General features: G+C 50.9%; 1 protein-coding gene across 2 annotated transcripts; it reads right to left on the bottom strand.

The window, feature by feature from the left end:
* Positions 1-128: 128 nt before the first annotated feature.
* On the bottom strand, positions 129-23567 carry SMPDL3B (sphingomyelin phosphodiesterase acid like 3B). Of its 2 annotated transcripts, XM_036025602.1 has the most exons (8): positions 23291-23567; positions 12052-12265; positions 8280-8377; positions 6209-6352; positions 5027-5199; positions 3480-3660; positions 3261-3394; positions 129-828 (listed from the first exon to the last, which is right to left on the bottom strand). In XM_036025602.1, the coding sequence occupies exons 1-8, from the start codon at positions 23349-23351 to the stop codon at positions 415-417; spliced, it is 1419 nt and encodes a 472-aa protein (XP_035881495.1). In that variant the 5' UTR covers positions 23352-23567; the 3' UTR covers positions 129-414. The 2 variants fall into 2 exon arrangements, with proteins under 2 accessions (XP_035881495.1, XP_035881496.1); XM_036025603.1 differs by lacking the exon at positions 23291-23567 and having other exon boundaries at positions 12198-12252.
* Between the last annotated feature and the right edge of the window lie 2513 nt (positions 23568-26080).

The following is a 26080-nucleotide window of genomic DNA, read 5'->3' as shown; positions in this document are numbered from 1 at the left end:
CACAATGCATTGTTGGGAAATAAAACAGAAAGGCTTCTTCTGATCCCAGATGGCGGGACTTGGTGAACTAAGTGTACCTCGAGTTCAGGCCGTGTTCCAGGGAGACTGAGGGCACGGGATCAACGAGATGCGTCTTCCTGGCTGCTCATTTTACTCCCATTATCCGCGGAAGGACGTTTGATAACTGTGAGGGAGTTGCTTTAAACATTATTTACATAGCGAAAGGATAATACACAAAATAAGATGCATAATGAGCATTTTTTTTTTTTACATAAAAAACGTGAAACTTGGAAAAAATGTGCTTGCGGTAGGGTCTTTGGGCTGCATTTCGTGTCCTGACTATCCCATCCTCCACTCTGCGGACGTCGGGAAACTGGAAAAGTCCAGACCTCAGTGAGTGGCGCGGGCTACAATTTACCCAGAGGAAGGCGAACCCAGCGATCCGTTAGGCAGCGCCCAAGGCCACCGTGCGAGCAGCGCGCACAGGCCGAACAGCGCCGCCAGCAGGAGCGGGAGCGAGCACGTCGGAGCAGTCCCGAGGGCCCGCAGGCAGGCGGCGTACGCGTCAAAGGCCACCTCGCGCATCGCGCAGACATGTTCGTCGCGGCACGCCTCACTGCAGACCCTTTTGTCGTAGCTGACCGAATTGTAGACATAGTAGCGCTGCAGTGTGCCCTGGTCTCTGGCGATGCGGCCCAGCGCCGCGTGCATGGAGCTGACGCTTGCGTTGGGCACCCCGTAGGCCTCCGTCAGCCGGTACTCGAGTTCCCAGCGCACCGACCCTTGCTCGTTAGCCTGGCTCAAGTTCACGAAGTAAGTCACCATGTCCTAGAGACAGGGCACCAGACGGGTTGGCTGTGAGCAACTGCCTGCGGCCGCCTCTCATCCCACACCTCCTCCTTGCCCCCAGATGCTATATATCCGTAAAAATGACTACTATTAGTTAATGAGCATTTAATACTTACGAGGTCTGTGTGTGCATGTGTGGCAGACATCTGATTGAATCTGCTGAGGTAACTGTTTATTATCCCCATTTCACAGATGAGGAAACCGAGTCCTAAAGAGGTTGATTCCTTTGGCCAGGGGCCTACAGGTGTTCAGTGGCCAAGGCAAGAGTGAAACCAGGTGGTTTGCCCCATGGCCTGTGCATTTTGTGTCCTACAAGCTCCCCAGTACATAAGATGCTCAGTAAATGTTTAGAGAATAAATGGATAAAAAGCAACTTAAAAGAAGTAGGATGGAGTACCTGGCTGAGAGAGGTTATAGAATTGTGGTTGCCTAGAGGCTTGGGATACACCCAAGATCCCTAGGACTCAGGTGCATCTTCAGGACTAGAATCTATCTTCAAGGATTTATCTGTCCAACACTTCCCACTTAAATGTGTAGATCTGCTTCAGGTCACTAGGGGGGAGGGGGGAAGAGGAGTTGCCACTATGAATGGTAACTTCCTGCCTCCCATTTGAAATGAAACAAAGGAGGCCCAAGGAGGTCAAAAAGCTGGTGAGTGGTGGAGGCGGGATTCAAACCCAGGTCTGTCTGACTCCCTCCCTGAGGAGGATGTGAGGCATGTTGGTGGGGTGGGATGCAGCAGGGAGGAGGGAGTGATCCTCTTGCTAAGGCCCTCTGAGTGCCCATGGAGACAAGAGGCCATACTCTTAAAAATTCTCAGACCTCCTCTCATCCCTATTTATTCCAGAATCGGGAACCTAGGTTATCACATCCAGTTCGTGGTTTTCAGGGGCCTTTCTCAACTCTCAGGTTAAATCTCAGTACCCACATCTTCCTGGAGCTCCAGCTCAAACACCCAGCTTCCTCCTCCTCCCTCGGCATTTTCACTTGGACGTCATTTAGACATCCCGAAGTTAGCAGGTCCCAAACCAGATTTCTGATCTTCCCTCCAAACCCTGCTTCTCCCGCAGTGACCCCATTTCAGGCGATGGCAACTTCATCCTTCCAGGTTTTCAGACCAAAGCCTGGGGGTCCTCCTCGATTGCTCCTTCTCTCACCCCACTCATCCAGCCCACCAGCAAATCCCTCCTGCTCTGCCTTCAGACTACTCCCAGGATCTGGCACTTCTCACCACCCGACAGCTACCGCTCTGGCCCGCATCACAGTCACCTCTCCATGGCTAGTGTAGTCACCTCCTAACTCATCCTCCTGTTTCCGCTCTTGGCCCCTCCAGCCTGTTCTCTGCATGGCAGACGTGATGATTTTGTACATTTTATAAGTCAGCCTATTTAATGCTTCCATGCCAAACCTTCCAGATCCTGAGGCCTATGGGATCTAACCTCATCCCTCCCGCTCCTTCCTGTGCCTTCCTCTGTGGCCACACTGGCGTCTTGCTCTTCTCCTAACACACCAGGCGCATTTCCACCGCAGGGCCTTTGACTGGCTCTGCTTCCACTTTCCCCAGATGCTCAATCCGTCAATTTACTCAGAATTGAAATGTCATCCTATCAGTGACACTTCCCTGCCACAGCTATCTTAACAGCACACGTGCGCGCGCGCACTCATACTCTTCTTCTCTGTTCTCTTTTCTCCGTAGCTCTTGTCCATGCCTTACTTTAACTCATTCGTTTACTGGCTGTCTCCTGGAAGCATGTCAGCTCCAGGGGAGCAGTGGCTGTTCGTGTGCACCTAGGTATCTCCTGAGCTTGGCCCAGGGCCTGGCGCATGGCTGACAGCTAATACATTTTGTTGAGTAAATTAAGGAATGATATTTCTTTGTCATTTCGACAGTCACAAGCACATCTCAGGAGGTGAGGGGGTGCTTGCTGAGCTAGGGACCTGCTTCGGCTGTAGCATGATCAGCGCAGAGAAGACAGACGTGGGCCAGAGCGCACGCTTGGCTACCAGGCCGGGGAGACCCGTTTCACCTTGGGAACACTGGGGAGCCATTGAAGGTTTATGAGCAGAGAGGGAGAGAGAAGTGCTTTGGGAAGATTAGTCCTTTCTGCAGTGCGTGGCAGAGGGGCTACCGCAGGGCAGTGCTGGAGGCAGAGAAATCGGGCAGGAGGCCGTGACAATGCTCCAGGGCAAAGCGGGGTAGGAGGAAGACGACAGGACCTGATTTGGTGGCAGGATTTGCAGATACCTCCAGGGATCTGATCCTGAGCTCTGTAAGGGTGGACAGACCTTGCCCTTCCTGAGGTTCAGTGGCCATTAGAGTGCGGATTAGCTGGGAAAGAGGGAATGTGGTGAGGCACTCAGTTCCCGCCCCTCTGTCCTCCTCAAGCCCCCGCAGACCCAGGGCTTCTGACCTGCAGGCTCAGTGTGGCTCGGTCGTATTCGAACACCCGGATGCCTGGATTGTTGGCCCCGTTGACTACTCCAGGTAGTGTGGTTTTCCACGGGGTGACCCCGGGGGTCAGGAACATGGCACTGATGGGGGCACCTTCCAGGAGAGAGACAGTGGGACTGAGGCAGGCTGATAAGAGGAGGGGGCTGGCCGGCCGGCAGGTGCCCTCCAGGCTGAGTACCTGCGTCGTCGTAGAACATCCGAAAGCTGTCGGTGTGGTGGTGCCCGAAGAACTGCCCTGCGATGACCCGGTGGTGCTTCTGGATCACCTTGAGGTACTTCTCATTGAAGACCTCCCGGAACCACGCCTTGTTCCGTGTCTTCTCAAAGAACCCAGGGGGCACGTGGCCAATAATGTACACCTGTGAGGAAGGGGGCCAGGAGCGGCTCAGAGACGGCCTCCCCGCCCCTTCATTTCCACCTCTCAGAACCTGCCCACCTCCCCAGAGGCACGCAGACAGGCGCAGACGTACCTTCTCCCGCAGTCCTGTGCTTCCTTCTCCCCGGCAGGTTCCAGTAGTCCCCGTGCCCAGTAATGCATGCACACGTGCTTCCCCACCCTCTGTGCCTTTGCCCCAGCTGTGTCCACCACCTGGAGCACACTTCCCACGTTTGCTTCTGCAAGTCCTAGTCAGACTTCAGACCCAGGTCAAAGAGCACCTCCCTGTGAAACCTTGCCGATCCTCACAGACCGGCCTCTCGGAGAACTGGGGCGCTGTGGCTAAGCTTTCCTTGAATGACTGTGTAGCACGTGCTGTGTGTCAATGTGTGACCACGCCTTACATTCCTTGAGTCGCTCAGCTAGCAGCACCTGGGCCCTTGGCCACCAGTGCTAGAGGTAGAGCGGGGATGAGGGGGAGGACAGCGAGGAGCGTGAACTTCAAGTCAAGCTACAGCTTGGACACCAGCATTGGGTTTCTGCTCTGAGCTTCAGTTTTTTCACCAGGAATAGCAACTAACTGGAGGAGCTTAAAGAGTTAAATGAGATCATCCACAGTGAGTGCTCAGAAGCACCAGCCGTGAGATCCTGCTGAAATGTGCTGTTGTTTAGTGCAGGGACTCAAGCGCACGAGACACAGGACCAACCAGTCCTCGGGGAGCTGCCAGCCCTGCAGACTAGGTGGACACACCTCAAGGGCAGGGCATCCCCTTGAGGTCTAGCCCACAGTGAGGCTGCAGGCATGGAGTTTGGCAGTAATGGAAAGAGCACTGGCCCCGGCTGGTGTGGCTCAGTGGATTGAGCGCTGGCCTGCGAAACAAAGGCTCGTCAGTTTGATTCCCAGTCAGGGCACATGCCTGGGTTGTGGGCCAGGGCCCCATTAGGGGGTGCTTGGGAGGCAACCACGCACTGATGTTTCTCTCCCTCTCTTTCTCCCTCTCTTCCCCTCTGTAAAAATAAATAAATAAAATTAAAAAAAGAAAAAAGAAAAGAAAGGGCACTGGACTTGCAGCCTGAAGACTGGGCTTCTGGTCTCGGCTCCACTACTTGTTGTGTGACTTGGGATCGTCACCGCCCCTCGCCCCTCGGGAGCCTCGCATCTGCAATGGGCTTTGGAGGCCCAGCCTCACAGGCTGTTCTGAGGGTGGGAGAAGCCCTTCCAGGTGCCGGGCTGATGAAGACCCTGTGTGATGTGCACATCTCGAGAGAGGGGGTGAATTTGTGCCGAGGTGGGAGACTTGTTCAGGAAGTGACTCCAGAGTGGGAGGGGAAGAGGTAGGAGCCCTCACCATTTCCCCAGCTCTGGACGCGTTGCTCAGCACATCTTCCAGCCACTGGAACTGCTGGCCAGGGTCAGCCATGTTGGCCGTCTGCTCATTGTTGCTGTAGTACAGATTGGTGTTGAGGACCACAATTCGCCCAGTCCTCCTCGGCCCTGGCAACATCTCAGTATAGAATGCACCTAGGACATCACAGCCACGGAAAATATGAAGGGGTCCTCTGCCTGTGACACACTCTGCCCCCTTTACTTCACTCTCCACCTTATCCCTCCTTTGATCCTCCCTTCCCAGCTTCCCCATAAAAACAGCATCAAGGGTTAACGCCAAAGGCTCTGGAGCCAGGCTGCCTAGGTTTAAGTCCTGGCTCTACCACTTATTAGCTGTGCAACTTAGGAAAGTTGCTTAACTTCTCTGTGTCTCAGTTTCCTCATCTGTATAATGGCGATGACAATGAGGTGTGTTTGCCCCTCTCAATGCACCATCAACCCTTCCCCACTCAGCTCTGTGCCCCAGGAGCTGATCTGTGTGAACTACATCAGCAGGCTTCTGGGCCACAGGCTTCCGGTTTAGTGTGACCCATGGGGAGCCCTGGCAGCAGGGGACTGAGGAAAGGGAACAGAGTAGGTCAGGGTTACCTTGGGCTGGCAGTGTCTTTGGATCAGTTGTCCTCAACCAGGTGATTTTGTCCCCCAGGGAACATTTGACAATGTCTAGAGACGTCCTTTGGTCATTGCAACTGGGGGTGTTACTGGTATCTCATGAGAAGAGGCCTGGGTGCCGCTAACCATCCCACAGTGCGCAGCGCAGCTCCCACAGCACAGACTAGCCAGCCCAAAGGCCAGCACTGACAAGGTCGAGAAACCCTGCTTGAACTGAATTGAACTTGAACTGCCCTTTCCTAGGGTTTTTGCTAGAAGTCTAGTAACGCACTGAGGGTAGTGCCTAGAACACAGTAAATGCTCGATAAATATTCACTTCTGATCCTCATTAGTGCCGTGGGGTTAAGAGTGTGGGAGTCAGCCCTGGATTCTGCTCCCAAGTCCACCTCCTGTACGCTGGGTGACCTTGGCCAAGTGACTTGGTACCTTTAAGCCTCAGTCTCCTTATCTATAAAATGGGGGTCTTGTGAAGACGGATTAGATCAGACCTTGCTAGGTAATAAGTGTGTGTAGTAGCAAATGGTATTAGTACCTCCTTTGAAGAGAGCGATGGATTCACTGCTGAGCCAGGGTCTCCACAGTTCTGCTACCTGATTGTAGATATTGTTGCTCCCTGCCGGCAACTGGTTTTTGGGGTGAAAATCATGATTTCCCAAAGCAGCATATACTTTAGTATCTGAGAGGGAAAGGAGAAACATAAAAATATATACATGAAAGCACTTGGTGGAGCTGTTAGTCCTTTTCAGTTGGCCGGTGTCATCAGAGCTAATGGAGAAGGGGGAAGAGGGAAGAGGGAAGATCCACGGGGAGGAAAAGACAGAGATAAGCTGAAAACCTCATTTAATAGAACCTGGTTGAACTTGGCTCAGACCTGGGAACGAAGAGCAGTGAGTTCTGTGATCTTGGACCCCGCCCCCATTCCCAGCAGACTTTCCCAGTCAGAGAGGAAGCATCAGCCGATGAGAAGGAGAAAGCTAGAAGATCTAAATAATCTTCAGATCCATCATCAGCCCCTTGGTAATTTAGTGTCCCTTGTTCTCGTCGAGTGCAGAGCCACCTTACTGTTAGGGGAGAGGTCTGGTTCACTCTGCGAGGCCTTAGGAGTTTCACCCACTCAGGAATCGAGAGTGTTTACTGAGCACCTCGTCTGTGCCAACATGTAGACCCGGTGGCAGCACCCAGTCCCAGTCCCAGAGGCCTTGCAGTGCCATAGGGTTGACAGGTATTGGGTAACGAGAGGTGTGTGGGCTGTCACCAAAAGGGAAAAGCCACTCACCATGGAGGTGTGTGTGTCAGGGATGGGGGTGGAGTCAGGGGTGGCCTCCCTGAGGAAGTGGCCTGTGATCTGGCCCAAGAGGGGGAACGGAGGGGAACCCCTCAGGCTCATTTCCTCCTTGTCAGTAGCTTCATTCTTGATTTTATTTTACCACTGCGTCTGGCAGGTAGTGGTTGCTCAATAAATATTTGATGACAAACAAAAAATTCCTCTGACCTCAGGGAAGGGCCTTGCCCTTATGAGCTTGGCTCACTCCAGGGAGTAACCTCGACTTAACAAGGAAAGAGGCTGAGGCCTCCAATTCCCACTTGGGGAAGTGTCTCTGACAAACCCTTCGTCCTGCAGAGCCTGCAAGGTCTGGAAATGCTGAGAGCTCTGCCAAAGGAGCAGGGCGAGCAGGTTGTGGAATTCCCACCGGGAATTGTTCACACAGCAGGAAGCCATCAGTGTCACTGCCTGGAAGAACCTGAGGTCTCTAAAGTAAATGCCAACAGTGATTACAGATCCATTTAAAAAAACCTCACAAATTTCTGGAATCTCAAGGGCAGATGAGAAGGGAGAGAATCTCTCCCCCGTTTTGCTGCCCCTGTGTGCCAGGCACCGTTAGAAGCTCCTTACAAGCTCCGTGAGGTCACAACATCCCCCACCCCTGGACTTGGGTATCCCATAGTAGATGCTAAATAAATATTTGCTGATTGACCACAGGAGTGATTGGATTTCCTTATTTAAACCTCACAGCTGCCCTCTGGGCAGGTGCCAGTATCCACGTAGACCCCATTCTCCCTGTCATATGTCATAGGGCTGCAGCCGCAATCACTCACAGTCCCCTCGGGCTCCTAAGTTCTGAAGGAAGGTCTGGGAAGCACCAAGAAATAGCACCTTGGCTAGAAATTAGCATCTCCCAGAAGTCCTAGCAGCTAGGGTGATTTGAGGGCTGTGGCTGGCAACTCCAGGGACACAGCAGGACACGGGGCTATGCATGAGCCCGTGTGAGACTTCCCTGGGGCTGAAGCCTGTGTATAACCGTGGATGCCTTGAGAAGGGGCAGTGAGAGTCTGGTGTTAGGCAGACAGGGCAGGAGGCAGGGAAATGCCAGGGATTTTCTGTGTGTAGCCAGTGAGGTCTCATGTTCTTTGCAGGTTTGTTGGAAGATGAGAAACAATGTCTGTGAAGTGCCTGGCATGGGACCTTTACCACAGCTGTCATTGTCAACAAATGAAGGCCATTCCTCTGCATCTTGCTGCTATTGTCTCATGGTGCCAGGGGTCCCATGGTCCCATGGAAACTGGGGTTCAGGAAATGCGGTGGACTGATGGCAGGGCCTTACCTGGAAAGACCTCTCTGATGAGCGTGGTCAGGCGTTTCACAATGTCCAGCACGGCCTCCTCTCCCAGCCTCTCATTGGGTACGTGAGGTGTGTCATCACTGCAAAATACCACCAGGCCAGTTTGGTGCTGGCAGGTCAGGATGGGGGACAAGAAAAGTGGGGGGATGCTCTGCTGTGAGAAAAGAGGCCATAGAACTGGGCCTCAGACATGCACTGAAAGGTATGGCCAGGCTCAAGCTGGGTGTCACACAGGACAGAGTTCAAACCTGTGCTATGCCACTGACCTGCTGTGGGTCCCTGGGCTGGTTGTTTAACCTCTCTGAGCCCTCATTAGCTCATCTGTGAAATGGGTAATAATGGTACCTTATAGAGAATGTGTGGACTTCAATAAAGGGGATGACTTTATATATATAATGTAGAATATATATATATATATAATGTAGAATATATATATATATATATATATGAAATGTAGAATAGCAGCTGCTAGGATGTGACTAATGTTATCATTTAGAGGGAAGCTCCAGGGTTCCAGTGCCATCTGCAAGCCTGCAGGGCACTCCGAGCGGAGAACCTGTCTGAGTTCTCCGTTCTCCAAGGTGTTGAAGAAGTCTGGAGCTGGCTCCAGAGCACAGAGTTCAGATCCACTCTATGGCAGAATCTAGAGCTGACTCAAGACCATGTATGTAATGGTGCCCCCTTCCCCATCTGACGGACCTAAATTGTTGTATCCACCTTATAAATGCACAGTGAGCGGGGAGAACGGGAGGAGAATGGGGGAAGGCGAGCTTTGCAGGAGGAGCCCCAACAAGCTGAAGCCCTAGGGACTGCTGGACCCCACAGAGCAAGGCAGCTCCGCCCGCCCACACTGTCCCGGGGAAGGCAATTAACTTAATGGTACTAATAGGCTGCTAGCAGCTCACCCTGGCCTACTTTGTGCCAGCTGTTTTCTGTGCACTGTACCCATAGCCACTAATTTGTTCTTCATAATATGCCCACAGCACAGGTTCTATTATTGTTCCCATTTGGCAGATAAAGAAACCAAGGTACAGAAAGGTGAGGAATTCTGCTTTAAGTGTATGCTACTAGAAAGTGGTGGAGTGAGGATCTGAACCCAGGCAGCTTCGGAGCCAGAGTCACACCCACTGTGACTCTCACACCCTCACTGGGCAGCAAGAGGAGCCTTGTAGCCCAGTCCTCCCTGGGGAGAAGCCAGAAATTCAGACATTGGAACAAAATTTTTTTTCTAGTTTGGAGGATCTAATTCTGTCTGATAGAAAATGCATCCAATCTCTACATATTGTTCCCCACAAAGGTTGCAATTCTCCCTAGGAAGTCAAATTTCTTTCTTTTTTTTTTTTAAAGAGAGGGAGTGAAACATCAATGTACGGTTGCCTCCAGCACACTCCATCCTGGGGATATGGCCTGCAACCCAGGCAGGTGCCCTGACTGGGAATCAAACCAGCGACCCCTTGGTGCACAGGCTTGTGCTCAATCCACTGAGCTACACCAGCCAGGGTGGAAGTCAAATTTCTTAGACTGAAGAATTATTGAAAGTCCCAGAGGTCGTCTCATCCAATGCCATAGATCTCTGCAAGGTCCCAGAGATTTCCCAGAAAAATCACGCTTCTGTGAAAGAGTCATGAATTTCACAAAGCAGCACTTTTCCCAAAGCGACCACATCTCTCAGAGTGTCACAGCTTTCTCCAGGGGCCCCTTCTCGGAGAATTCAGAGGCTCCCCCATGAAGAGCCCTCTCAGGAGCAGGAGTCCAATCAGGTTCATGGCCTAAAGGTCACACTCATCTTAGGTTGATGTCTGAGCCCAGAGAAGCCTGAGACACTATCACATTTCTGAAGTGTCCAGCCTTGACCCTCCCCACTGGGTCCATCTGCGGTCATTCCTACTCACTCCCGTGTCACACTGAGGGACCATCACAGTTGGATCCTGCCTTTTGAGGTGCCCCCTGAGGCTAGAAGAGGGAGCAAGAAGTCAGAGCTCCTGCCAGCCTTCCTCACCAGCTCGCAGGTTTGCCACTTCTTGCAGGAAATCCTCCCCAGTCCTCCTAGATAAGCCCTCACCTCCCCCACTGAATTCCCCACCTCCCCCCAGAGAGCTGTTCTCATCTCTGGGATATACTAGTTGGTGGGCTTGTCTGTGTCACCCACAAGGCTGTGAGCTCCTTAAAGGCAACTTGGGGTCTACATTGTCACAGTTCCCATGGTCTGCCCCAGGCTGGCCACGGGAAGGAGGGAAGGAGCTGAGTGATGAGGACAGCGAGTGCTGAGCGAAATCGGAGTGTAACAGGGTGCAGCCAAGTGTGTGTGGGGGGGGGCAAAATGGGGATTTGTAATGGGGTCCGGAACTCAGGGTGTCCAGGAAATATTAGAGAAAAAAAATATATAGGATGTCCTCACCCCCACCAGTCTGAGCTGGGGGATGGGACACATGGAGCAAGGCTATTGAGAGCTGTTTTGCATGGTAACAGCTTTGCAGCTAACTTCTGTCATGGTCATTTATCATATCTATAACCTTTAACTGGTTTCATAGATATGTTAAATAGCTGTGGCCATGCTTTGAGCCAGGGGGTTGGGAGGGACTTCAACCCAGGATGCAACTGGGAGGCAACTCCCCCTGGTTACCACACATGCTTGAGAGCCTGGAGATGATTGGCTCCATGCCATGGGGCCACGCCTGCCCGGACTTACCATGGCAGCCCAGTAAAGCTGGAAGGGTGCAGGAATGCTGGCAGGTGTAACTGATTGTGGGAGGAGTCGGAAATGGGGCTGCAGAGGGAGATCCTCGCGGGTATTTAAACCCAGGCACGGTAGCTATACCGGGACAGGACTACGAGGCTTTGGAGGAGTTGGGACCACGTGGCTGTGGCAGGAGAGAATTCACCACGTGGCTTGGGAAGAGGTTGGGACCACGCGGAGATCGTGGAGGCGACACAGCAGATGGTGCCAGAACCGAGGGGCTGCCTGAACCACGGACTTCTACTTCTTTTCCTGAGATATGGTACCCCAGACTGGGCAAAGGGGAGAAGGAAGGACTGTGTGCGTTTGTGGGTATTCTAAAGAACTTTAGTATTTTAATGAAGACATTAAGTCATTACACTAAGGGTGTATAACTTTTAAATAAATAATTCCTTCCCTTTTCACCAATCTCTAGCATTAACAGATGTGTTTCCTCTGGCAGCGGGCAAAACAAACCTAGTACAGGGGGAACCCCCGGAGAAAAGGGGGGTCCTTTTGGTAATAGTCTATTGTCCCCCCCCTCCCACCGGTTCTGTTCTGTAACAGGAGAACTCACTTCCACGGATGGGAGGCAGAAGTGGAGTCTCTGGCTGAGCGGGAATTACCCCTCAAGCCCTCTTCACACAGAGCAGCGCTCTGACCAGAGAGAACGCCCTAGGGCCAGGGCAGCCCGACTCTGGCCAGCAGCTGACCAGGCCACGTGGCTCCAACGCCAGACCACGCTCAGCCCTCCTATGCTCTCCCATCCCTGCATTTGGATCCCTAGGGCTTGTGGTGCCTAAACCCCAGTAGGAGTGGATGCAATATTCGCCCCACAACTTAAAAATTGGGAGTCCTCCTGCATTCCACTGAGGCCAGGAGACCAGGCGGTTGAGGGCACAGACTTTGGAATCCGCCACACCCAGGGTCCCTTTGAGCTTCAAGCGAGGACTGAGGGAGACGGTGCGGGAAGGTGCCAGGCGGCAGGTGGCACACAGCAGAAACCCGATGACGCGTAGCTGTCGTGACGGCTCTCACCCTGTCCAGAGGATGAAGTCTGGCTTCGGCTCGATCTCCTTCATGGCGTGGATGGAGGAGTTGATGAGGACCCAGGGAGAGTCACAGAGGTAGTCACCCCAGGGGCCCGAGTTGGGCACCGCCTGGGAGCCGGCCGATGGGCATACCTGGAAGGGGTCTTCAGATACTTTGTAATCAGGGTCGAGGTGCAGGTCCGAGATGTGCCAGAACTTCCCTGCAGGGGAAAGGAGACCCTTCTCAGTGCTGGGCCCTCCCTGAGCCCTGATGGGCAGGCAGCCTGGGGGAACCCTGGGCTGGAGCAGGGGAGGTTGCGCAGGTGAAAGGGTCCGGAGGAAATGGGCCACGGTATTTGCCCAGGGGGCAGTGAGTGGAGTGGAGCTCGGGCTTAGCTCTCTCTGTCCCTAGCCTGGGGCCTTTGACAAGGTCCTCTCCCTCTCCCCACCACAGCGTCAGCGTGAAGGATTGGGCTGAAGCGTGACCCTCAAGAAGCCGGTGGAAATTCTAAGAAAAGTGCTCGCCTTAAAGCAGAGGTGGGAGAGGGTCAGGGTTAAGCCCTCAGGCTCTAGAGCCACGTGCCAGCTGTGCGGCCCTGGGCAAGTCGCCTCACCTCTCTGAGTCCGTACTGAGAGCCATGCCTTATCCTGCTCCAGGGAAATGCACACCGAAGTCTGCCCTGGGAGAAGGCTTCTACACCAAATGGAAGGTCTTGCTAATTAATACCATCAAAAGCCTGGGGAATAGGTGTGGAAACAGAGTTTGAAAATGCTAGACCAGAAAAGATGGAACGTAATTTCAGACTGGGCCGACTCTCTCCTGTGAGTCTCCCCTGGGGGTGTACTCGGTGGTTCCGGGTGCAGGGTGGTCGCTCCAGCAGCTGGCAGCGATCCTGGTCGCTGAAGTGTTGACCGAAACCTGGTCTCAGCTCCAAACCACGTGAGGCTGAAATGCCAAAAATCTCTTGGAGCAATAGAAGAGAATTTAAAGAAACAGGCCACGTGGAGCGGATTCAGCATCTGCACCCAGCACCGATGTGCATCGTTTCACTGATGTTAATTGAAGAGGGTCGAACGGCCTCTGCCCTGAATCCCGTGTTTCCGGCTACAACAAGGGTGAGGCCTGGGATTTCCTCACCCTCCACTCCCTTCCGCCTCCACTTCCTGTGTCGCTCACAGCCAGCAGTCAGTGCCTGCCCAACCTCAGGAAACCGGGCTGGGGCCTGGGCTTCTGTTGTTTTCAGGGTTGGGTGGCCAGCACACCCCCCAAGCCACCGGGCATTCAGTGTGGCTCCAGGACAGGCTGGAAGGCAAAGCCTGGCCCCGGATTCTCACTTCTTGACTTTTCTCCCCAGATGCCTCTGAGGTTTCGCCCAGCTCTCTGGATCTGAAACCGGTCTCAGGAAAGAGGCAGAAACTTGTTCACGTTAAGCTGCAAATGACTGGCCAAGCAAATCCTTACCCCTCCCAAGGTCATCATGTAGTCATCCTCACCACAGCCCTGGAGGTGTCATTGATCATCACCCCCATTGTGCAGATAAGAAAACCGAGGTCAAAGGTCAGCATGCCCAAGATCCCATGGAAAATGATGGGGGGATCCTATGGCTCCCCATCCTCTCCCAGGAAGGTGTGTTTGCTAAGGGGAGAACACCAGCAACTTTTTATTTTAGATGTGACTTTTTAAAAATTGACTTTAGAGGGAGACAGGAAGGGAGAGAGAGGAGGGGGGAAGAGGGAGAGAGAGAGAGAGATCAATTTGTTGTTTCATTTATGCATTCGTCGGTTGATTCCTTCATGTGCCCTGACCAGGGATTGAACCCTTACCCTTGGCATATTGGGTGGATGCTCTAGCCAACTGACCCACCCAGAGAGGGCTTAGAAAGGTCTTCTTGTAGACTGTCTATGCCTGCATTTTTGTTTTTTACCCAAACTGAGAGCCCTTGCTTATAATGGGAAGAATTAAACATTTTTACACAAATTGTGATCACTAATACATTTATTTTACTCCTATGGAACAAAAACTGCCCCATTTCCACTAGTAAGTGAACAGGGTTGGTGGCTTTCCCAAGCCCCTGCACTGAGACTTCGTGGGTCACTGCCACTTCCGAGCCTGACAGCAGGCTGGCCGGGTAGGCTGCAGTGAGCGCCCCCTGCCCTCCTCTCTGAAGACTGCAGCAGGGGCCACACCCCTGCCTCGGGCAGGCTCTTTCCCAACTAACCACAAACAGTGAGCAGTTCTGCCCTTAGACGTCATCCCTCGAAATATTCAACAGACGTTTCTCCACTTCAGAAACTCCTTGTCCACTGACGGAGGCTCAGGTGTCAGCAGTTTTCCTTCTCCTGCAAGCTCCAGTCTAGTCAGTGTGTGACCTGGAACTCCTCCCAGCCTCCCTGCATGTCTTGTGACGTGTGTGTGTGTGTGTGTGTGTGTGTGTGTGGGCGCGCGCGCGCATGAAGGCCTGACTGCAGGGGAGGCCAGGATACTGGAAAAAAGGGCACAGAGAGCCAGAGGTCCAGGCAGGGGGCTCCACCTCCTTGAGCTCCAGTCTCCTCATTGTGGAAGTGGCTCACGGAGGCCTCACCTGGTGCTCGGCCCTGCTCACCCCAATCATTCTCCTCATTAGGCCTCTGCGGTTCTTCCACTGCCTTCCTCAGTCCTCCCCAGGTCATCACAAGGCTGCTTTCCCCTCCTCATTCAGGCCTCAGAAAAAAGGTCACCTCCCCAGAGAAGCCTTCCATGACTACCTTTTCTCAAATGTCACTTCCCACAACCATCTGGTCACTATTTATTGCTTTCCCCAGTTTTATTTTTTTATTTTATTTATTTTTAGAGAGAGGGGGAAAGGAGGGAGAAAGAGAAGAAGAGAAACATCAATGTGTGGTTGCCTCTCTTGCACCCCCTACTGGGGACCTGGCCCGCAACCCAGGCATGTGCCCTGACTGGGAATCGAACCAGCGACTCTGGTTCTCAGCCTGAGCTCACTCCATGAGCTACACCAGCCCAGGGCTCCCTTAGTTTTATTTTCTTCAGGACACTCTCACAGGCAAAATCATCTAGTTGCCAACTAGATGATTATCACCCATCTTCCCTGTCTACAGTGGCAGCTCCATAAGAACATGAAGCCTATAGTGTTGATCTGTGTCCTCAGCACCTAACATAGTGCCTAGGATGTGGAAGATGCCCGAATATACTCATATATATTCAATGAATAAGCAAGGCTGTGAGGAGGAGGATTAACACTCCAAGAAGTTTGGCTAGGTGCCCTTCACCTGCTTGTCCCATTTCACCCTTGCAGCCAGTCTCTGCCCGTGAGGTGGGATTCTCACACCCATTTACCAGATGAGGAAGCTGAGGCTCAAACCCAGACCTCTCTGACTCCCAAGCTGAGACACGATGTTGACTCAGAGCCCCCAGAAGGTGGCTTTTATAATACACTTATGTTACCCATAAAAGAAGAGGAGCCACAGGCGTCTGTGGAAATCGTCACCAACTGTGAGGAATTAAGCTTTAACTGCTACATCATGGAGGAGGGGGTGGGCATGAGAACTGAGGACAGAGAGGCAGGTGACCTGATTTCTAATCCAGGCTCTTCCACGAGTTGGCTGAGGACTCTGGGCAAGCAGGTGGCCTTGCTGAGCCTGAGGGTGTTGGACACCTGGCCTGAGCATCAAATGAAAGGGTGAAGGAGAAAGGGCTCATAGAAAAAAGAACGTCCCCACACCACTGTCCTTGGCAATTCCCTCGGGGGCAGGAGAGAGCCTGGGAGGGTGTGGGGAATTGGGCCCTTTCACACTTCACCTTTTAGACTAGAGCTTCTCAAACTTTCCTGTGTGCAGACCCCTCACCTGGGGATCTCATAAAAGGTGAGGCTTGAGCCCTGGCTCGTGTGACTCAGTGGATTGAGTGCTGGCCTGCAAGCCAAGGGGTTACCAGTCCGATTCCCAGTCAGGGCACATGCCTGGGTGGCGGGCCAGGTCCCCAGTAGGGCATGTGAGAGGTAACCACACGTTGGTATTTCTCTCCCTCTCTTCCTCCTTTCCCCTCTAAAATAAATAAATAAACTCTTTAAAAAAGTTAAGAGGCTATATATATTCATACTGCTGGGATCTTTTAAAATAAGTAGTATTCATGTATTTCCTGAGTTTTAAGAAAAGGTATACTAAGCGGTCATTATTATTCACTAATTATTGAGAATGTGAGTAAATTTGGTATCCAGTACAATGAGTACTTGAGGGCACAGACCTGGGTTGGAATTCCAGCTCCACCACCCAGTAGCTGTGCGAACATGAGCAACTTACTCTGTACCTCAGTGTTCCTTGTCTGTAAAATGGGGACAACAGCACCCCATCACCTCTTCAGGTCATTGTGAGGGCTGAAAGGAGACAATAGGAGATAATACAAAAGCACTCAGCAATGCAAAACAGCAGTTACTCTGAATTTGGTCCCTGGGAGATCCTGCAAGTCCCCCTTTGGCCACAGGAGGGAGATGGGACCTGGGGGAGTGACTGCACCCTTCCCCTGCTTGTCCCACTGTCCCCTCAGCTGCTGTCCTCTGCAGGTAAGGTGCAGGTCCAGGGACAGGACAGCCGCAGCAGAACAATGTGAAGATAGGAACTGTCTCCTTCTAGATAGCTCTTGTCCAGTACAGGGCCGGCGGGCACAGCGCACCCTGTAGTTTTAATTTTGACAGCTCAGCTCTGCTCCCTGTCCCTGGGCAGGCAGAACAGTCTGCTGGCCCTGTTTCTCCCCCACAGGAGGAGCCACAGGGCCTCCTTGTCCACTGCGGACGGCAGACGCAGAGCCTGGAGCCCAGTAGCTTTGTAAGGCCCATGACATGTCTGAGATCTGAAGAAATGCTTTGGCTCCAAAGTTTGGGGGAAAAGACCATCAAAATCAAGAAATCATTTCAAAAGCAATATTAAATATTAAAAATTTAATTAAAAACCATATATAATCCTGGCTGGCATAGCTCAGTGGATTGAGCTCAGGCTGCGAACCAAAGCGTCGCAGGTTCGATTCCCAGTCAGGGTACATGCCTAGGCTGCAGGCCATGACCCCCAGCAACCGCACATTGATGTTTCTCTCTCTCTCTCTTTCTCCTTCCCTTCCCTCTCTAAAAATAAATAAATAAAATCTTTTAAAAAACCCATATATAATGTAAGAACCTTTTACTGTGATTTGTGACGGGGTGGGGGACTCACAAAAATCATTCCTACAGCCCAAGAAGGTCTTAAACTGGCCCAAAAGTGACTTTGCTTATGGTCAGAGAAAAGAAAGACAGGAAGACACCTGCCATTTATTTAGCACCTACTGAATGCCAGGTGCTGTGCCAAACTCTCTAGCCATGAAACCTCAGGACAATAGAATGAAATACATTCTATTACGGTAACCATTTTGATCATGATTTTAAAAATGATCATGGAGGGAAGGGGCGGGGGGAAAATGGAGACACCTGTACTTGAACAACAACAACAAAAAAATGTGGAAAAAAATGATCACAATGCACTATACTCGCCACTAGCTAGTAGTGTGACCTTGGATATTAAAAAAAATGGTCCCTTAAACTTTTACAGAGCTTTACCGTGTATGTGTGTGACTTCACTTAACTATCACATTTAATCTCTCCTCCGCTCTTATCCCTATATTATAGGTATCAAATAGAGACTCACAGTCATATTGATAGTAAAAGGTCAGACCTAGGTTTTCTAGCCTGAGGGGTTGTTTTTGAAAGAGCATGCGTGAAATTTGGAACCAGGAAAATTTGTTTTCAATCCTGGTTCCTCCACACAGACAGTGGCAGCTTGAACAAGAGGTTTCCCCAGTTGAGCCTCAGTTTCCTTGTCTGTACAATGGGGATAACAATGTGAGTAGCAAAGGGTGGAGGTGAAGATGAAAGGAGAAATCCCATACAGAGCACCCGGCAGCGGGCCGGACAAGCCGGCAACAGTGTGCATTCCCCCGGCCACCCCGTCCCTCGGGCCTCAGGTTTCCTTCTCTGGTGCCTTCGCCTCCTCCAGTGTGATCCGAGGGCAGAGCAAGGGTTATCTGAAGGCCCCCCAGTTCTAACCCTCTGTGATTCCGTGACTTTGTTATGTGTATAATGCCCACCACAGAATGAGCTTGGTTCCCATTTCAGTCCTTTGTTTTTGACACTAGGCAATAACCCCAAGCACTTCCATTGTTATTCCTCCTCCATAAACTAAGCCCCCCCCCCAAACACTGGGGGTTCACTTGTCAAATCCAGCATTTACTGGCCCCTTGCATTAGCTACATGGATTGCCCTTTCCTCACAACAGCCCCGTGAGGCAGGCTTACCATTCTGGAGGGACACGTTTTCCTACCACACTGACACACACTGAAAAATCTTGTCCATTTTGTGCAATTAGAGGCTGAAGGATAATGCCGTGTTGCATAGGGTGAGTGTGGGAGGAGAGAAAGAGCCTGCAAGTTGGTGCCCGACCCGAGTTCTTGGCTAAGGAAGATGGGGGTAGAAACCCTACAGTTTTTTTTGCAAAGCAGGTTTGATTGCTATCTGATTGGGTGTCTCAGAGTTCTCTGGCACTTCTAAAAGAGACTCAGATTCTGTAAAAACTTAGAGGTGCTGTGGAATTCTTTTAAAATTTAATTTTGTGTTTAAACTATAAATGTATACCAGAAAGTTTGGAGAACATAAAATAGTCCCCATGAAAACTATCATCCTGCCCTGGCTGGTGTGGCTCAGTGGGTTGAACACCAGCCTGCAAACTCAAAGGTTGCCAGTTCCATTCCCAGTCAGGACACATGCCTGGGTTGAGAGCCAGGTCCCCTGGTCGGGGTGTGTGAGAGGCAGCCAATGAATGGCTGTTTCTCTCACACATAAATGTTTCTCTCCCTCTTTCTCTCTCCCTCCCCTTCTCTCTAAAAATAAATAAAGTCTTTAAAAAATCATCCCAACAGAACACATCAAGGACATGATACAACTGAGTGCTGTGAAGATTAATAAACAGAAACCTCATTTAAACTGGAGGTGGGAGGGCCTGTACGGGTGCTCGCACACCCTAACACTCCGTCAATTACCTCCTTACTTTCCATCGCCAACAGGAAGGTGTTTTTTACTCCACTACTCCAGCCCCAAGGAGGAGGATTGTTTTCTGGCCTGGCAACCACTCAGCCAATGAAAAGCCACTGCACTTCAAGTACCAGTTTCCTCTAATGGACTCCTTGTTTCCTGCAGCCCCCGGGAAACGCTCCTTTCCCCTGTAAGAGATCCGTTCCCAGCCTCGGTTCTCTGGACTGGCTGTAGTTCCCCATCAGACCGCACGTCCTGAATAAACCTAGGTTGCTGGAGAAGTATCTGGCTGTTTGTTTAAGGTCCACAGTACAGACGTGGTCCTGCCGCTTCCAAGCGTTGGAATCCTGGGCAGCTGTCGCGTCCCCCGCCCCGAGTCTCATTTTCCTCATCCGCAAAATGGATGTACTGGTAATAGAAACTGCTTCACAGGGACTAGAAAAATCAAATGAGCTTTTCATTTCGTGTTTCAAACGGGCTTGAAGAAGAGAGCATAGACCGAGCACCTAGCACGAGCGTGGCCCATCGTGACCGCTCAATGAACCAGTGTCAGCTCTCCGTGGCTATTTTCCTGAGTGTGTGTTTGCTTTGACTCACATTATTTAAAACAGGCTGGAACTGTACAGCCCCAGCTCAGGTCCAGACTCAGGCATTGACTAGATGGGTAACCTTGGCTAGTCGCTTAACTTCTCCCCGAGGCTCAGTTTCCTTGATAATCCCGACTTCATGAGGCTGTTGTGAGGGTGTTACATAGAAAATGCAGCAGTGTGAGGCACATAATAAGTATTTAGTGACTGTTACTTATTGTTTTCAACCCTGCTATGTTGTCCTGAATCTTTTCCACCAAGAGACTTTACCCTCATCTATTTAGCTAGTTTGTTATTGCCGTTAGCACTTTCTGTGAGTGTTATGAAAATGCTGCAATGGCATCTTAGTGCACTTGGAGGGAGGAGAAATTCTTTTTAATTACTAAGACCCTGGGCTGGGGGAGTTGCTCATTGGCACTTGGATTTCTAAGAAAACTTATTTAAAAGTGAGAGAGGACCCTGACAGGTGTGGATCCGTTGGTTGGGTGTCCTCCTGCAAACCGAAAGGTCACTGGTTCAATCCCTGGTCAGGGCACAGGCCTGGGTTGCAGGTTAGGTTCCCAGTTGGGGCGTGTGTGAGAGTCAGCCAATCCATGTTTCTCCCACACATCAGTATTTCTCTCCTGCTCTTTTCCTCGCCTTCCCCTCTCTCTACAAATAAATAAAATCTTAAAAGTGCAAGAGTGAGAGAACGAGTGAGGGAGTGGAAGAGTCGTTCAGTCACTCCTAAGCCTCCGGTCAGACTGGTGGGGCTCTGAGTCCCCCAGAGGGGAGCTGGGTGTCTGCCTCCCAGTGGAAGGAGGACACATCCTGTCAGGGCTTGCCCCAGAGGTATTTCCACCTTTAAGTCACAGCTTTTGGATCCGAGTCCTTCCCGAGCATTTTGCTCTGGTCTCCTGCCACCGCCTCCCATCCCCTCCTCGCTGAGAGGCCTGGCCACTTTGGCAGAGCGCTTTGCCGGGCCTCCCAGCTGCTCCTGGAAAGGGTCTGAGAAAGTGGGTGACCGGAGGACTGACCAGGGCTGAGCTCCAAAGGGACAAGCAGCAAGCAGGACCCTGAGCCAGTCCTTTCGTTCTCAGCCTCAGTTTCTGCAGTTGCAGGAAGGGTGCTGGGTCATCCCTAAGACTCCATTCAAAGGACTCCAGAGCAGGGCAATCTCGAAGCCTAAAGAAAACTCCAGGTGCAGCCCTCCCACTGAGTCCCCTCTAACCACATGGACACCTAACCCTCCAACAGGCATCTCGGACTGGACGTATCCCAAATCAAACCTCTACTCTTCCCGAATCTCAGCAAATGACAACCCTGTCCTTCCAGTTGCCAAGACTAAACTTTGGGACCACGCTGGAACCCTCTTCTCTCACTCCCAGTACCTGTCAACAAGTCTTGTTCAGAATCAAAAAGAACAAAAAGAAAAAATAAACAAACAAAAAACCAGAATCAGACCATCTCCCACCACCTCCTACCCTGCCATCCCAGGCCGCACCACCATCCTGTCTCATCGTGTGGCAGGAAAAGAAACTGCTCTCTGTAACACTTGCAAGTTTTGTCGGGACAAAAGCTGAGTAAAACTTATTTTTAGGTAAGGAGCTGGCTAGTGGGGTTGCCAGGTAACGCTATCTCAAGGCCGAAATGCTGACCTTCCTTCCTGCTTCTGAATGCTTGCTTTCAGCAGCTGGTCCCCCTCCCTTTCCGCCTGTGTAACTGGTATATAAAAAGGACCCCTAACCCAGCCTTTTCGGCTCAGGATTTGGGAATTGACTCTCCTGAGCCCCGCGTGAGTAATAAAGTTTGTGCTTCATTATCTCCCCACGTGTGAGTGGATTTTCCACAACAATCGGATGGTGGTAATAGTCTTCCTGCTGGTTTGGCTGCTTCTCCTTTGCCAGGGTGACCGAGTGTCTCAGTTTGCCCAGGACTTCAGGAGCATCCACATGCCAAACCTGAAGTGCTAAAATTAGGAAAGTGCCCTGGTTGGTGTGGGTCAGTGGGCTGAGTGCCAGCCTGTGTACTGAAGAGTTACCAGTTCAATTCCCAGTCAGGGCACACACCTGGGTTACAGGCCAGGTCCCTGGTTGGGGGCATGTGAGAGGCAACCAATTGATGTTTCTCTCTTTCTCTTTCTCTCTCCCTCCCCTACTCTCTAAAAATAAATAAATAAATAAATAAATAAATAAATAAATTCTTAAGATAAAATAAAATTAGGAAAGTCTCAGGCAAACCAACAAGAGTTAATCCCCCTGCCTCTTCTCAGTACAACGGCCTGAGGTTCCTTTTAAATATATGCTAATCCAATCACATCACAGCTCTGCCTAAAACCTTCTGATGATGTCCCATTTCTGACTCAAAATGCCTACAAATTTATACAGGAACTGCTGGCAGCCTCCTGCCCCACCCCCGGGGTTCCCTGACCTCTACCGCCCGCCCCGCCCACTCTGCCCCAGTCACTCTCATCCTCACACACTCCCGTGTGTCCAGCTCGGGGCCTGTGCACTTTCCATCCTCTCTTACTGGAATGTTCTTCTCCAGATGTCCACATCGCTCTTCCCCTCCCTGCCTCAGATCCTCCCTCAGCTGTCACTTCATTAGACAGCTCTTCTCTGGCCACCCCTCCCGCTCCCTTTACTTTGCTTCATTGTTTTCCGTAAAACTTGTTGTCTCCTGGGATGCTAGGTATTTTGCTGTGCCTTTTGGTTTGCTTCTTCCCAGATGAAGGAATGCTTCAGGAGGACTGGGGCTTTGTTTGTTCTCTTTTCTGGTTCCTGGCATAGCTTGTGGTGCACGTGATGCAGGACTCGAAAGTTGGGAAATTTTAGTTTAGGTAATAGCTAATAAGCTTGGTAATCAAAGCACGTAAAAACTATTGTTCCAGGAACTGAGGGTATGACCCACCCTGACTCCAGGAGACCACAAGCAGCTCCACCTCTGTGCCTCAGGAGGACGGCAAGCCAGCCAGCCAGGTGGTGTCTGAGTCATTGTCCTCCAGGGGGAGACGGCCACTGCCCAGGACACAGCTAAAGACAACTGCCCACGGTGAGAATGCTGCAGGTTTTAAATCTAATGAACTTTTCCCTGAATTCCAAACTCATTATTATCTACACTTTGTTCTCCTTTTAAAAACGGAGATTTTAAAATGGACCTGAAGATAGCCTGTTAGGGTACAAACCCATCGTCTTCTCAGGTCGCTGGCCATCTGAACAAAGCGCCCAGAGAGATTCAGTCCCTGTCTCTGCTTATTGGGTCTGGTGGGTGACAGGCAGCACGAACGCTGCCTTTTTCAGTTTCCTATAGAAGGCCCTCAACCAATATTTGCTGAATGAATTCACGAATCTTCCTGCCAGCTTCTCCCTCTACCAGCTGGCTGGCTTTTATGTCTCAACACCTCTTAGCAAAGTCACTGTTCCTCCCCTGGCCAGCTGTCACCTCTGCTTACAATCTTCAAGGTCAGACAGCACCCGTACAGCCTACTAACTCCCCTACCTGGCCTCCATGCGCAGCTTCCTGCCTTGTTATTTTTAGCAGCACCACCAGCTTTCTGTGAGCAGCCTCCAGCAACCTTGATCCTGAGTTCATGGTACAAAACAAAGACATCAAAGGCATTTGCAGCACCTACCTGGTTCAGCCCTGGCTACTCCACAGTGGGCCAGGAAAATCGGCAGCAGGAGTAGCCTCATCCTAGGGGCTGCCTCCCAGGAGACGTGAGGTTCTCCAGGAGCTATATTCTTGCCACAAGCCTCCTAACGAGGTCTTGGCGGCCAGTTCCCAAGGAGAGCTTTCTGTCTGTTTATCTGGTGTCCGCAGGCTTGTAAGACATCTAGCTCCTCTGGCTTTTCTTCTGTTGCCCAGAAGGGTGTGAGCTAGGCCTTTGGATTCTGAGTCAGAAAATAGCGCCAATCACGTACTGATATGACTCAGTGGGTTGGGCATTGTGCCTGAGAAGTGAAGCTCACACACCCGGCTTACGGGCCTGGTCCCCAGATGGGGGCTCATGAGGGAGGCCACTGGTGGTATGTGTTTCTCTCACATATCGTGTTTCCCCTCTCTCTAAAAATAAATAAAATATTTTTAAAAAGAAAAAGAAAATAGCACCGATGCCACCAGTTCCTCAGTACATGTCAGTCCAGCCAGCAGCTGGATTCCCCAGGAAACTCACCCAACCCCAGTCACTGAGAGGCAAATGTCATTAACCCTTGCAGTTTTTATGCTGCCTCTCCGGCAGAACAAGCCCGTACAATGTGACAGGTCTTTGCTGTAAGAGGAACTTAGCTGCTAGTGGGGGCTACAGCGGCTCAACCACAAATGAACCAAGACTAAGAGACATTCATTCATTCATGCCGAGAAGCATGTCCCAGGGAGATGGAGGTGACCCAGGGCAGACTCTGCCCTCAAGATAGGGAGGTGCTAGATTTATCAAGATGATCACTTAGTAAGTTATGTGACATCTAATCACTGGGATGTACACTTGCAACTAACATAATATTGTATGTGAACTCTAATTGAAAAATTAAAAATGATTTAAATAAAAAAAAGAAAGTATCAAATATAGGCCCTGGCTGGTGTGGCTCAGTAAATTGAGTGCTGGCCTGTGAACTCAAAGGTCACAGGTTCAATTCCCAGTCAGGGCACATGCCTGGGTTGTGAACCAGGTCCCCAGTGTGGGGTGGGTGCATGCGAGGCAACCACACACTGATGTTTCTCTCTCTCTCTTTCTCCCTGCCTTCCCCCCTCTCTGAAAATAAATAAATAAAATCTAAAAGAAACAAAGTGTCAGGTATAAATAGAAGTAAGGAACAGTGTAAAGATCCCCAGAGCACCCATCCCCCAGCTACGGCAAGTATGAGTTTACAGCCAACCTGAATTTATCTGTACCCAACCCCATTGAATTCTTTAAAGCAAATTCCAGAGATCATATTATTTTGCCAGTAAACACTTTAGTATATATCTCTAAAAGGTAAGGGCTCTTTGTCCTCATACAATGGTAACACCCTAATCAGATTTAAAGAAATAATAGTAATTCTTGTCATTGGTAAATAGTCGGTCAATGTTTCCCTTTTTCTGATGATCTCATAATTATTTTTAAAGCTGCTTTATTCAAATCAAGATGCAAACCAGATTCACACATTACATTCGGCTGGTGTGTCTCTTAAGTCTCTCGTAACTTGTAGACCTATCCCCCACCCCCTTTTTTCTTTGCTCTTTGCCAAAGGAACCAGATCATTTGTCCTATGAAATTTCCCACATTCTGGAGGACTTGGCGGATTGCTTCTTGATGGTGTCATTTAACACGTTCCTCCATCCCCCATATTTCCTATAAATTGGTAGTTAGATCTAAAGGTTTGATAACATCTAGGTTTGATTTTTTTTTTCAAGAAAGACTTCTCAGGTGTTCCTGTGTCCTTCCTGTTACTTTATGTCACCAGGCATGCACTTGCATGGTTTGCCTTAATGCACAGTTGGAGTTACCTAGAAGAAGGGGGATATGGGCGGAGGGGGGGTGGTCCCAAGCAGAAGAGGCAACTTTGCCAAGACAGAGATGCTGAAACGTCCCAAGGAGCTGTGCTGTGTGATATCAGGGTGTGGGGGTCTGAGCCAGGGAAGCAGGCAGAAGCCAGGCCATGCTCAGTTGTTGAGCTGAGAGCTGTGGGGAGCCATGGTAGAATCTTAACTAGGGCAGAGACACAAACCACCTTAGGAAGATCGCACTGACCCTGAGGAAAATGGGTTTGGGGGATACCAGGAAGGAAGCTCAGGCAGAGAAGTCCTCATACTGGGTGGTGAGGGTCTACTCTAGGGAATTAGTAACTGGGACTAGGGAGGCATCAAACAGACTGTGCCTGGGGAATTGGTTGGAGTGTTCATTTGTGTTCTCCCTGTATTTTTTAAACCCCGCTCTAAGCAGGTAGCAAAGATCCCTTCCCTTAAGGGAGGATGTGGCCAGAAGGAAGGCAACAGGTTCTTTTTAAGATTTTTTATTTTTATTTATTTTTAGAGAGAGGGGAAGGAGGGAGAAAGAGAGGGAGGGGAACATGGATGTGCTAGAGATACATCAGTCGGTGACCTCTCACACCCCCACAACCAGGGGACCTGGTCTGTAACCCAGGCATGTGCCCTGGCCAGGAAAAGAGTGGTCTGCTGTTCTACGGGGGTCGTCAATGACATGGACTGTGAAAGAACTCACAAAGAGAAGAAAATGTAGAGAGCAAAATTTTTATTCACTTTTCAAGAGTGGAAAGGGGCACCAGCAGCAAAATGTAGAGGCTCTGAGTTTTTATTGGATTGTAACTGGATTATAAAAGGGTGGGAGGAAGTCACCGTTATGTGGCCCCTGGGTTGCTGGGGGCCTTGCAACACAGGAGGTTTCTGTCGGTTTTGCATAAGCTGCAAATGTTATCTTCCGCCGGTG

The sequence above is a fragment of the Phyllostomus discolor genome, chromosome 5 (genome assembly GCF_004126475.2).
Source record: "Phyllostomus discolor isolate MPI-MPIP mPhyDis1 chromosome 5, mPhyDis1.pri.v3, whole genome shotgun sequence".
NCBI lineage: Eukaryota > Metazoa > Chordata > Mammalia > Chiroptera > Phyllostomidae > Phyllostomus > Phyllostomus discolor.
Note: the sequence above shows the minus strand (reverse complement) of the source record. Positions and strands in the feature narration are given on the sequence as shown.

Coding starts and splice junctions, on each gene's coding strand:
- SMPDL3B (XM_036025602.1), bottom strand. CDS start 23,351: ATGAGGCTACTCCTGCTGCCGATTTTCCTGGCCCACTGTGGAGTAGCC. Junction 8,378..12,051: donor GACTTCATCCTCTGGACAGG/GTGAGAGCCGTC, acceptor GGTATTTTGCAG/TGATGACACACCTCACGTAC. Junction 5,200..6,208: donor CATCGCTCTCTTCAAAGGAG/GTACTAATACCA, acceptor GTGATGTCCTAG/GTGCATTCTATACTGAGATG.